Below are 13,204 nucleotides of genomic sequence, written 5' to 3' on the forward strand. Positions count from 1 at the left end.
CCAGTCACAATCTGTATTTTCCAGGCGGATCCTCCTTGGCCCCTCAGCACTGTTGGAAGTACCAGGCACAACCCGCGTGCTCCAGCTCTGGTGAATTTCAATGGACCCCTCTCAGTGATTTCTCTGTCCTAGCATTTTGCATTTTCACCCATAATCACAGGGTAGTTTCTTACAGAAAAAAAAAACAGCTTTAGTAAAGTCCAAAGGGGCTGTTGGGGCTTATTTTCATATTTAATTCTTAAACCTTTCTCAACAGCGGTACTTGGACATATCACATTGTTGCTGCTGTGTCTCTTTTATTCTGGCCTTTCACCTTTTTACTGGCTAAGTCTGCAGGAGGATACTGACTATCCAGTTGTGCTAGTGCATTTTGCATTAAATATTGAAATTCTGACTTCTTGCTCTGCCTCCAGCTTGCAGAGTTGTCCTGGCATCCTCCAGGAAAGGTTGGGGTATAATAAACAAGTTGTCTGCAGAGACAAACAGTTCTGCTTGCTGATGACAAGAATTTTGATAAGTGTTTTGACCCTTTGAAGTATTTGTGCAGTTTCCCTGAGGATTTGCTTTTCCTTTCAGTTGAAAATTAGCTGCTGCTTTATATATATTGGAGATGTAGTATAATTTTTTAAAACTCTTTTAAATATGGTTGTGCTTCTGAATTTCAGTGATTTTTTTAAAAAGCAACCTTTGAATATTTATATTTCCTCTGTGGTTCCCTCTCTTGGTACACTCTGTACATTTTAGAAGACTTAGTGATCTCATACTTTCTGTTCTTATGTACAGATGAACCAACAATGATCTGCTGGAAAAATACTGAATTGAGTTACCAGCAGCCCAGGTCAATCAGGCTGGTATTTCCCAAGAATGAATGACAGTAGAATTACAAACACTGGTTTTCAGATTCTGTGGCACTCAGTGTTCAGAAACAAAATTTATAAAATCAGTAAGAAATATTATTAACCAAAATACTATGCTTCTCTGATCCAGATCCTCACTTCAAATTTGTCTTACTTACATAATAAAAGTTATAATAAGTCCTAAAGTTCTCTGAATATGTTACAGAAACTTTTTGTGTGTTTTATGCAGTGTAAAATATACTATTTTAGACACAGTGATTTCAGATAGGTTAAAATAGTACCCTGTAAACTGAAGATATTTTAGTACTCATCTGGATCTTCAAAGTAGTTTGAGTAGTGTGTCTCCTTCCCTCTTTCCTTCCTGAAGTGTACAGTAGGAGTTTTGTTTCTAACTCTGATGCCAGTACATGACTGACACTTAGTACAGGTTGTAGTGGATCAACATAAGAAAAATTGAAAAATTCAGTGGCAAGGTAAATTACAAAAAGAAAGCAAGACAAAGGAATGCAGCTAATATAAAAAGTATAATACCGGGCCCCATTTGCTGTCCTCCATCTCCTTCTGAAAACTGCATTTGTCAGTTTACAAGACATTTGTGACATTAAACTATTAAACAGAGTGAAAATAAGATGCCAAAAATTTTCAGTGCTCTACAGGTTTTGCTTTGACTGGGAGGAGTGATCTGCACATAAGTTTGGCACAGAGTCATAAACCACCTTTTGAGAATCGCCCAAGTGCCCTGATCATTCTTTGGGTTCAGATTCCCACTGTTGTTTCTTGACTTGAGTAATGGACATCCCCAGACAAAAAACCTGTAGGAACTTGCAACATTATGTAGGTTTGCTAAAACTTGGGAGTAGAAATAAAACCTTTCACCAGAGACTCAGGTTTGCATCTCAAGACTTCAGGAAGCCAGTGCATAACTTCATAACCAAAGAGTAATGAGATACGCAGTGCTGACTTTATGGCTGAATGGTAAATAGGTTCTTAGCATTGATTTGTTTTAACTTTGCAGGAGTTTTTGTTCACCCTAATAATGGTAATGGTATAGAGCTTGAAAAATGTCTGAGTTGGGAGCACTGGTTATGTTATCTCATGCAAGGGCAGAAATCAGTACTTTACTATGTCTAGTTATTAAGATTTACTGAGCTGTTATGTTTATTTATTGCATGTTATTTTCTAGGGCACCTCAAGTAATTTATAAATGTACTCATTGTTTATAATCCCTGACACAGATATATTTTTCCATTTATTTTGTTCTGTTTAGTTTCTCTCCTTTTTAAAGTTCTGTGTTTTGTTTAAAAGTATACAATATTTATGATTTGGAGGGTGGAGAGGGCAGGGCTGAAAAAGAGCACCCTCCTCATTTCCTTTTCTTTTTTTAAGCCTAAATACTGCTAAACACAAGTCAAAATCTACTTTCCCAATCAAAAATGATCAGAGTGTGCAATCTGTCCCATTCTGTATGCTGAAAGCTTTGTTGAGTATTTCCTGGTCTCTCTCTCCAGGAGCTGACTGTCTGCATAATGCACACTGCAGTATCATCTTAAAATAAGGATGGAGTTAAATGGAATCAGAAGTAGTACTGTGGCTGTTCCAGTTAGTGTGAGGGAACATAGAAAACTTTCCTGTTCCATTGCTCCCAGAGATGAAATATATCCTATGAAGATGATCAGTTGGCTAGAGCCCCCCTCCTATGAAGATATGCAGAGAAAATTGAGCTGTTCAACCTGTAGAAGTGTTTCGAGAGACCTCACAGCAGCCTTTCAGTACCTAAAGGGGTCTGCAAGAGAGCTGAGAAGGATTTTTGGCAAGGGCAGGTAGTGATAGGACAAGGGGGAATGGCTTTAAACTAAGAGAGATTAGGTTTAGATTAGATAGATACCAGGAAAAAATTTTTTTTGTGAGGGTGGGGGGACACTGGAATCAGCTGCCCAGAGGAGCTGTGGCATGAAGTGTTCAAGGCCAGGTGGGACAGGGCTTTGAGCAACCTCTGCCCATGGCAGAGGGGTTGGAACCAGATGATTTTTACTGTCTCTTTCAACCCAGGCCATTCTATGGTATGAGAAAATACCACACATCCATAGCTGAAGGTTGCATGAAAAATAGTTGAGGGACTCAAGTGCAAATTGTGGTTTCTACTACTTATTGAAATGAGCTTTTCAGTGACAGAGCTCACATCTGAGGTTAAGCCAACACATAGCCTTGTTATTTTGCAGATTTACCAGAAATACGTTGATGCCTTTTTTTTCCAGCTGACCCAACTGAAAAAAATCAAAGCTCCATTAAATAGTACCTAAGATGTTACATAGATGTTTATTCCACTTATTTTTTGCATTAAAATCAAAGAATGTAAGTTCATAATTTTCAAACCATCTTAAACAAGGAGAATCTTCCACTCATGGCAAAACACATTGCTGCACGCAGAAAACCTTTTGACAGCTGTGTTTGGAAATTTTCCTTGTTAACAAAACACACTACATCAAAGTGTTCTGGCAGGTTGTATTGGTATCAGCAGACACTGGGGTGAAGTGCAAGCAGGAACTCTATTAGGTTTTCTGTCAATTTTGGTTGATGCCTTGCTGCAGGAACAGCTCGATGTTTTCACTTTGAGATTGATTGAGAAACTTTCTAGAAAAAAGCACATGTGCTTTTTCCATTTGTACCACAACATGCTAACTTTTTGAAATTCTGAGGGTTTTCTTTTTCATTTTTTTTTCTTCCTGTGAACTTTATGTCAGCTCTTTTAATCTGGGCGATTTGGAAACAGGATAAAATATTTTCATCTAGAAGTCAGCAGTTAGAACTTGAGATAGCATGTAGCAGAGATGGGGGTCTGTTCTTGGGTGAATAACCAGTCTGCAAGTTCTTCAGACTGTAGAGGAGATGTTTCCAGACATGTTGTCTGCTTGTACTCACCTTGATCCTGTTTTCTGTAGTATCTGATGCTTTTACATTACCATTCAAAAAAATTCCAAGCCACAGTAGACTGAAGTGCAGACAGCTTGCAAACCAGATGTGGGTTTCTCTTCACTCTGTAAAAAGTACTCTAATTTTTGTAAGAGAGATCTTAAAATGTGTTATTAAGATACCATAAACTTGTGTTCTGTTTCAGTCACTCAAATGCCATACCAAATTGGAATTGTGTGGATCTTTGCAGTATCCTGATTTCATTTTGTCATTGATTTTAGTCTGCAGCTATAAAGATTAGAAACACTTTTGGGGCAATTATTTACATCAGAGGTCTTACATGTGTCCCCACCTCTTGCACCTTTATGGTCAACTAGGGGAGCCTCCTCAGATCTCTTTCCTTTGTGCTCTCTGTGCTTTTCTCTGCTTTTGAAGGTTAATGACTTGGTTTTATTTTGTGTGTCTGGCAGAAGTCTCAAAATACCATTTATATAGCTAGCAGGGAGATTGACTTAATGGAGTCTTAATTCCCATGCATTGGTAAAACTTCAGTTATAGACAATCTTTTGAAGAAGAGATTTTAATGTATCTGAGAACTTCCATCATGATTTATTGGAGTTTTTGCTGGGTTTGGGTTTTTTGAGTCACATTTTAACTCAGGAAGAATACCATATTTTCATGGTTGTGCAACTGCTAATTGATGTAATGGCGGCTTATGTATAAAAGTAAAATGAAAATTTTATTTATATACAGATGTGTTTGTGTTTAATGCTCTTTACAACTTGGAAATGTGGAAGATGTTCCAGTAGCTAATAAGTGTATTTGTATGTAACATTCATCCTAATAATAAGCCAATCTAATATGTCATTATTCAACTAGGTGCTCTGGAACACTGGCTAACCTTTCTTTAATTTCAGGAGTTTTTTTGCTGCTGGAAATTTCCAGGGGGAAAGAACCCCCACCTTTTTGTAGTGAAACTTCAGTAGACTTACCATTCTGAGTCTCAAGCAACTTTAGTTTCTAGTTTCTAGTGGGGTTTTAGCAATAAATGTGATTTTCTCTATTCTCAATACAAATCCTAAGATTAATTTTGCTGTGAAGTATCTTCAGGTCATAATTAAAACTGAAGTTACTCATCCTGGTACGAGTGCCCAGACAGAAAATACATACTTATCCTAGCCTATCAAAGTCTCATGCATTAAGAAGTATATGCTACATGCAATACTTTAGGTTAAAGCCAATTCTGTATATATGCATTAATTTAAATTAATGAGCAATTGCACTGTAGAAATTAGAGTTAGAATTGGAGAGTGCTGTGTTAAGTACAGAGGAAAAGAGGTGAAGTATGAGAATGCTTTCTTATAATCAGCAGTTTTTTGTCATGTCTTTAAACATGATATCCTGCAATGAAACACTGTGACAGTGCTAAGTGTGATGGAGCCATTTGTGAGCCAAAAGACTGGGTTGTTGCAAGAAGCAACTGTACAGCCTAAGCAGAGCTGGACTGAAGTAATTCAAGGTCCTGTGGGGAAATCTGGAAGGCTGCTGAAGCATGGCTCCTTACATACATATTAAGTACATTTAGATTAATTATCTTCTCATGATAATGTTATAGCTACTGCCTATTACATTTTATTAACATTGCCTTATAGATGCTCATGATTATTTTCTGTCTTTCTCTTCCCCCCATCTTAGTGGAATCGGTCGAAATTGGCCATGGGCCTCTGGTGGAAGCAGCATTTTGGCAGAATTTGGGACTTTGCATCTGGAGTTTGTACATTTGAGCCACCTGTCTGGAAATCCTGTCTTTGCTGAAAAGGTTAGACTGCTCCGTCAAAATCATGTTGTAAAAGATAAAGCACATATTCAGAGACTAATATCAATAGGGAGAGATTTGGATTTTCCTCAGTTGTAAGCATTTGTCACATTTTCCCTAACTACCTTGGCATATTTTTGTATTAAAAAGTCAAAAGTCTCTTCCAAAATTATTCTGATATATGTTCTTGTATATGGTCCCATAAAACATTTAATTCTGTTTATCTTCTACATTAGTATCACATTAAGCAATCAGACTGTACAGCTTTCTTCAGTTCTTTACTTAATGGGGTATAAACAAAACGTGACATTATATTCAGAATAATAACTGATGCCTAGAGAAAGCAAAGCACCATAGTGATTTCAACAAGTTTACTCTTCAAAATGCTGTATTATATGACTGCTGTCAGTGAGATCAGAAAGCCCTCCCATTGCACTATAAGAAGTATATTTTAAACTCTCTTTGGGGAAGGAAAAAAGAAATCACATCCTTAGACAAACCAGTTGTTGTGCATACTAGTTCTTCCAAAAGTTGATAACATTGTCTTCTGGATACTTTTTATATATATGAGCCATGGAAAGAACTCCTCCTTCCCTCAACTCCCACCTGAACAATTTTGCTTTGCTTTTTAACATACTAATAGCCAGCAAGTCCTGTTCTTTATCAGGACTTTATCACTTTATCATTTATCACTTGTTCTTTATCACTTTATCATTTATCTTCTTTATATTTCCTAATTAAAACGTACACTTGTTCTGATTTTGTATTCTTACTGCAGCTGCCCCATGTTACCTAAAGCTGATATTATCGACCTAGTAATCTAATTATTGAGACTCCAAATGTGTAGCAGTAGGTCTAAAAGCAATAGTCAAATCTAAAATTATTATTGAGTAGGGACTGAGTGGCTTTGCTGCAGGACCATTGTCAGCATTGGAATAAATTTTGTGAAACAAACTCCTAGCAGTTTTCATGTATTTAGGGGTAAATATAAGAGCAGTTTCTCTTAAATTTGGACTGGGGATGGGGAGTGGATGAGTAGGGAGTGGCAGCACTGAGGAGCAGCCAGAAATAAATTTTCAACATAAGTTAATTATCTTGTGGCATTTATGGTAAATTAATGCATAACATCTGTTCTACTAAGAGACAATGAAAGTGTGTATCTTAAAAGTCCTAGCCCGTGGTTCTTCTACACAGTGGCATCATGCTCTAGCTGCAAGATGCTGGAAATCTGTTTACATAAGCTATTCTTAAAACCTTTTAGAGACTGCAGTTCCAAAGCCCTCAGAGACGAACCATTCCAGGGCTGGTACACTTGATAAAGAAGAAACACTGGAATAAGCTTTGCATGGATGTATTCATAGAAGAACTCATTAATTGAGGTCTAGGACTCATTGCAGCCTACATTTGGGCAATGAGTAATGTCAATATGCAGGAGGCAGTTTGTGTACCACAACAGAAATCCTTCTGCAGCTTGGTATAAGTTAATTTATCTTCTTTTTCAGTAGCTACTTCACTGGGTCTCCAGGCACTCGGGGGTTTATAATGAAGCTGTCAGTACCTTTTTGTTACAATTTCTGGCCTGCAGTGCTCAGGGTCCTCATTCTCCCAAGCTGCGACATTTGTTTTTCTGTGAATCCTAAAATGCAGCATAACTCATTTCATGTGCTCTGCAGTGGATTGTGCTGCTGGATGGCTCCAGCTGCTGAGCATCTGGACTGTAATTGTTTCCCCAGGCATCTCATTTGTAGTGAGCTCCTTAGCAGTGCCGGCAGAGCGCTGGGGGCTGCCTGGGTCCCTGCTGCCAGGCAAGCTGCTGGTGTAAAGCTCAGTCAGTTCCAGCCGTGCTCTCCTTTCCAGGCAAAACTCCTTTGCAGCGCACTTCCACATCTGCACTAGGTGATAAGCTTAATATTTAACAGCATTTCTGATTTAGGAATACAAGGAATATAAATGCTGATGTAGCTGAGGTAGTTAAGGCATATAGCCTCAGTGTATTTCAGCATCCTGGGGAGAAGGGGGGATACTCTGCATGGCAAGTCCTGAACTTTGGAGCTTGCTCCTGTTGTGTTGTTTCATGGCTGACAATTGACACAGAAACTCCCAAGGTTTTCCAGAACTTGTTTGCATGCTGATATCAGCTTTTTCAATAGTGATACAATTGCACAGAGGTGTTTGGGTGTGTGTGTTGAATAAGATCAGTGGGTTATTTTTAGGCACCTTTACACTCCTGTATTTTGTGGGGAAATGGATAAGTGCTCAGTGTTTTGTACCTTCCACTAGGTAATGAATATCCGAAAAGTTCTAAATCGCCTGGATAAACCAGAGGGCCTTTACCCCAACTACCTGAATCCCAGCAGTGGCCAGTGGGGCCAGCGTAAGTACCTGAAGTCTTTGCTACTGTGACCTGTCTATCAGGATTTTCTTAGCAGTCATTAACTTCTTTCAGTCACTGTTACATGTTTTTCATATAAAAAGAACTTTTATAATGCATAGAAACTCACTTTATATCTGAGGTTGTATAAAATGTAAAAAATACTACAAATATAAAATTAATAATCTTACTTGCTATATTTTAATATACTTTTTCTGAGCTTTCAGTGTGACTTGTGGAAGCGGGGAAATGTATGAATATGTATGACTTTGGAAAGGAATTTGTGGACTACAGAAGTCTCTTATTCAAAAATCTAAAGTGCTCTCTGAAGTACCTGTATAAGGAAGCTTTATCAGCTTGTCTGAATCAAATTCCACATTTCCAGAGTTGTGTGGCTCTACTGAAGGAAAAAAAGTAATAAGTCTTTCCAGTTAATCCCAGCTGTGATTTCTGTTGAAATTTAATGCCACCAACTGAGGAAGCAAACTAAACAGAAATGTGTCATGGCATTAATCCCCTTGGAACCATTACTGTAGATACCAAAATTAGAAGGAAAAGACTATAAAATACTCGAATTACTTGAATTACTTGAATTCCTTAGCTCCCTCATGATGACTGAGCCTTTTGTTGTTGTTCATTGCTTTCTCTGATCTCCATAACTTGCAGGATCATGATTTTAGAGACCTTATTGCACTTTTCCTGCTTAGGTTCAGTCTGTAACCATCCTATTCATGCAATTCTGTCTTTCTATTTTTTCTTACTTACATTAGTGAATAAAACCAAGCAAGATATGCAAGGTAGCCATGAACCAGCAACACCTTTTTGGCCAAGAAGGCCAATGGCATCCTGGGCTGTGTTAGGAAGAGCATTCCCAGCCAGTCAAGTGAGGTGATCCTGCCTCTTTACTAAGCCCTATTGAGGCCACAGCTGAGGTGCTGTGTCCAGTTCTGGGGTTCTGGTACCAGAAACAGGTCTATCAGATGGAGCAGGTCTGTCAGAGGGTGACAGAGATGACTGGGGACTGGAGCATCTCTCCTTTGAGGAAAGGCTAAGAGAGATGGGCTGGTTCAGCACTGGGAAGAGACAACTGAGAAAGAACCTTGTCGATGTCTCTTAAGTACCTGAAGAGAGGATGTCAGAGGATGGACCAGGCTCTTCTCCTGGTTGCCAAGCAATAGGACAAGAGGCAACGGGAAGAAACTGATGCACAGAAAATTCTGCCTGAATATGAGGAAGAACTTTTATGTGCAGGTGACAGAGCACTGGAGCAAATTGCCTTTGTCTGGGAGAGGTTGTGGAGTGTCCTTTACTGGAGATATCAAGAACTATCTGGACACAATTCTGTGTCATGTGCTCTAGGATAACCCTGCTGGCACAGGGAGGTTGGACCAGATAATCCATTGTGGTTCCTTCCAACCTGTTCCATTCTGTGATTTCTTTGATTTTATTGATTAAAATCTATTTTTTAAAGTTTTATGTCACTCTGAGTTAAAATGGTATCCAAAAAGATTGTGCTGCTCAGCTGTATTTTCCCATCAATGCAAATGCCATTTCCCTTTATGAATTAGAAGTACACTGTCATTTCTCAGTCTGCTATGCTGTGAGGTTTCCTGCAGGTCACTGTGCCTCAAGGCCTGTGGCAGCTCAGCATGCATGACCATCAGCTGTGGTTGCATGTTGGTATAAACCCTGACATCCCTGCACAGATGAGACGTGTGCCCAATTGTAACACGTGTCGGTTCAGCACAGCTTTACAAGACATAAAACCTCCCCTGGAAGTGTTGATCCTACAGCAGTAGGTACTGGATTTAATTAGAGACAATCTCAGCACCTGTGAGACAGATGCAGTTAACTCCTTTCTTGGCTTCTCTTAGCCACAGAAGCAGCTTTTTGATGCTTCATTAGAGCAGATCTTTCCAGAGGCTGAAGCAGTTAGTAGCTCTGCCTTACATATTTTAAAGCAGTCAAAACACTTACTCTGCCTTATGCCTTTGTTATTCCATATTTTTAATATAATTGCATCTTAAGCACTCCTCATTCACATGAAATGCCAGTTTTTGTTGGTGTGCACAGAAAAATTTGCAGTGTCCATGGAGCTTTGTTTTCCAATAGCATGCAGTGCTGATGAATAAATAGCTTCCCATGCCTGTGAGTGATGGGTGCAGGTGTTGATGCAGGTCTATCCCTGGCATGCTGAAGCAGCAAAGACAAGTTCCATCTTGTTCCATCTCTTTCATATCAGTCACCTCCATTCACCAACACTGATTAACTAATTTTTTCCCCACAGAGAAGATCAGAACATGAGACTTGAAAAATATGTCATTTGAAATTGCTTTTCTAGGCTGTTTTCAGCTGATTACAAGAGAAGGGAAAAACCAAACAATCAAGACCCTTAATTGGCACAAGACAGAAATATTTTCTCTTAAAGTGTAGAGAGAGGAATGGTTTCTGAATGTTTCTTCTCCAGCAGTGCTGTAGCTGTGAAGGTCGCTGATGGATCTCTGCCATTGTTCCTGTAAATTCATTTAGCCCTTGTTATTTTGACAGTAAACTGACAGTGATTTGCTGCAGCATGCGTCAATTGGATTTGTCTACTGCAATAATGTATATAATAACAGGGCTTATTATTGATGAAACTCTGCTTGTGCTATTTAGTTTGCAAATGTCAGAGGTTTCTATGGTAATTTATTTAGGAAACTGTAAAGGTCATTTAAATGCTGCTGTTCAAAGATCAGCCTTTGATCACAGGAAATGTTCCCATTGTTTTAAGAAACCTCTTCTCCTTTTGGATCATGAACATTTAATTTAAAAAATGGTGTAGTCTTCCCAGAATTTCAATATATCTCATTCAAAAGAGGTTGGAGAAGAAAAAAAGAAGCCTTTTCAAACCCAGGTTTGATGGTACAATGTACTCGGTAGGCAAAGGGACAGGATGCATTCAGGAAACTAAATTTTTTTTTTTTGCATGTCACAGGCTAGTGGAGGAAAAGGACACTGTTGATGTAGTTGGAATAGACAAATATCTGTCTTCTACATTTGCATGTCTTTGCAAGCTGCCTGGAAGGTAAAGGGAGGCTTTCCATGGAGAAAAGATACAAAAGGGTATAAAAATAAATTCTCTGTGTTCCTTTGAATTCTACCAACACGGGCATAACTTTGAAGCTAAGATCAGAGTTAGGTGTCAGGAAGTGTGAGCGCAGGATCGCTAACCCTTCTGCATCTCGCTTTATGAGTCTGGATCATCCCATGCAGGCTTTTTTTTTCTTTTCTCATGGCCAGAATTTTGTGGTATGACTCAGGAACTTGCTGTGTGATCTGTGTAATGACATCTCCATACTGGATTTCTTGAGTGGAATTAGCAGATCCCTCCTTTGCTGTAAAAATGACAGCTATAGATGAGAAGTCCCGGTAAAGCACTCCGAAATTTTTCACTGAAGACTTGATAAATGCCAAATCACTTAATTTTGCCAGGCAATATCACTTAATTTTGCCAGCAACAAGTTTCAAAAGCTAACCTCTAGCTACTCTTCTTCACTTAATGGAGCTTAGAAAAACACTTTACATGTATATATAGTTGTAGTATTTAATGCATTTAGGGGATCTATGCCGAAATCATGATCACCCATCAAAATTTTGCCAAGAATCTTTTAGGTTCCTGGACAGTTAGTGGGTGCAACCTTGTACAAGCAGCTGAGAGCATCACTAAATCTCCCATCACTGGTGCAACTGATGTTGGATGTCTGGCTTCTGTGACCTTAGTGTTTCCAGAGTCACTAAATTGTGCAATTGAATAATCGCAGAACCTGTAGTACCAGATTGTTTCACATAGTAAGCATAGGGCAGAATAAAGCAGTGTCACAGCAACAATACTCTGTAGATGAGGTGAAGTAGTTTTTTTTCCTTCCAAACCACTGCTGAGTTCTGAGAGCAGTCAAAAGTTTAAAAATGTAGTATTATTTTTAAACATATGGCTCAGCATTTTGAAATACCACTAAATAACCTGAAATTCAACTCTGCAGTAAGGAGCTAAAAGCCTTTTTTATGAAGTGACTTAAATGGAAAGTTAGTGACTAAAAGAGCAATACCTGCACTTTAAGGGAAAGCCTTTATCAAATCAGAGAACACTTTCTACTTTTTTACCTTTTTAGAATAAAAAGAGAAAAAACTTAGTTTGACATGGTTTTGTATGGAATAGACTACATTAATTAGAATGGACACATATAAATTGTTTTCTCTTTGCCATGATCTCCTGCGGTACATTGTGGACATTAAATAACTATGGTATTTTAGCTAGATTAAAAATATAGCAATAAAATAAATAATTCTCTGTATATACCAGTAAAGTTTCTCCTGAGGTTCCGGGCTTATGTTTATTAAAGATGTTGTAGAAATAGATCATTAAATACACTGTTTCAAACTGTAATTGTATTTTATTGTCATGGCTGAAGATGAAATTGCTGTTCAATCTCTTTCTTCCCTATTAAGATCATGTCTCCATTGGAGGGCTTGGGGATAGCTTTTATGAATATCTGCTCAAGGCATGGCTGATGTCAGACAAGACAGATGAAGACGGCAAGAAAATGTATTATGATGCTGTTCAGGTAAATAAGACATTTAAATCTTCTTTTCCATAATAATCTAATATATAATAATCCTAAAGAGACAGGCTGTGAGGACAATATGAGAGATTTATGTATTTGCTACCACAGGGTGTTTTTTCAAAGAATTAGTTTCTGTTCTAAAAAAGACTTCTTCAAATAGAAGTGCTAAAGGAATACAGATACTGCGGGAAAGGGGAGAATTTTGAAGTATAACTATTTTTTTTCTTTTACTGCAATATAGTCAATTGTCGCTGGAGGAGAGGGCTATAAAAAAAAGCAACAAAAATGCATCTACAAGTAGCTCTCAGATAGACATTCAACTCTTTTTCCTGAGTCTTCTCTAGATATATATTAGACTTGTCCTTTTCCTTTGTATCCAGGAGGGAGTTCCTTTCTTGTGTTCAATTCTCTCATGAGTTTCAGCCATAAAAAGTGTTTTGATTATGGTCCACACATGGATCATTGTGTTATGGTAGATAATTAGAAATTATAATTGGGGTGTCGTTTCACAATAACTTTTTGGTACAGGAGCATATACTTGTCAGCTTCTGCAAAACAGCCCAAATGGACACAAGAGAAACTTTTATAAAATCAGAACTGTTCATAATTACATTTCGATATGTATTTATGATCCTGCTGGTCTGCACTC

The 13,204-nt window shown here is 38.2% G+C and overlaps 1 protein-coding gene across 1 annotated transcript in view; it reads left to right on the forward strand.

Annotated features, from left to right (window-relative positions):
* The window catches only part of MAN1A1 (mannosidase alpha class 1A member 1), a 139,581-nt gene that overhangs the window by 105,659 nt on the left and 20,718 nt on the right, over nucleotides 1-13,204 (forward strand). The window contains exons 6-8 of the mRNA XM_036380555.2: nucleotides 5,463-5,586; nucleotides 7,864-7,957; nucleotides 12,440-12,555. Of these exons, the coding sequence (XP_036236448.1) occupies nucleotides 5,463-5,586; nucleotides 7,864-7,957; nucleotides 12,440-12,555 (334 nt within the window). The remainder of the gene's footprint in view (nucleotides 1-5,462; nucleotides 5,587-7,863; nucleotides 7,958-12,439; nucleotides 12,556-13,204) is intronic.

The sequence above is a fragment of the Molothrus ater genome, chromosome 3, assembly GCF_012460135.2.
Source record: "Molothrus ater isolate BHLD 08-10-18 breed brown headed cowbird chromosome 3, BPBGC_Mater_1.1, whole genome shotgun sequence".
Taxonomy (NCBI): domain Eukaryota; kingdom Metazoa; phylum Chordata; class Aves; order Passeriformes; family Icteridae; genus Molothrus; species Molothrus ater.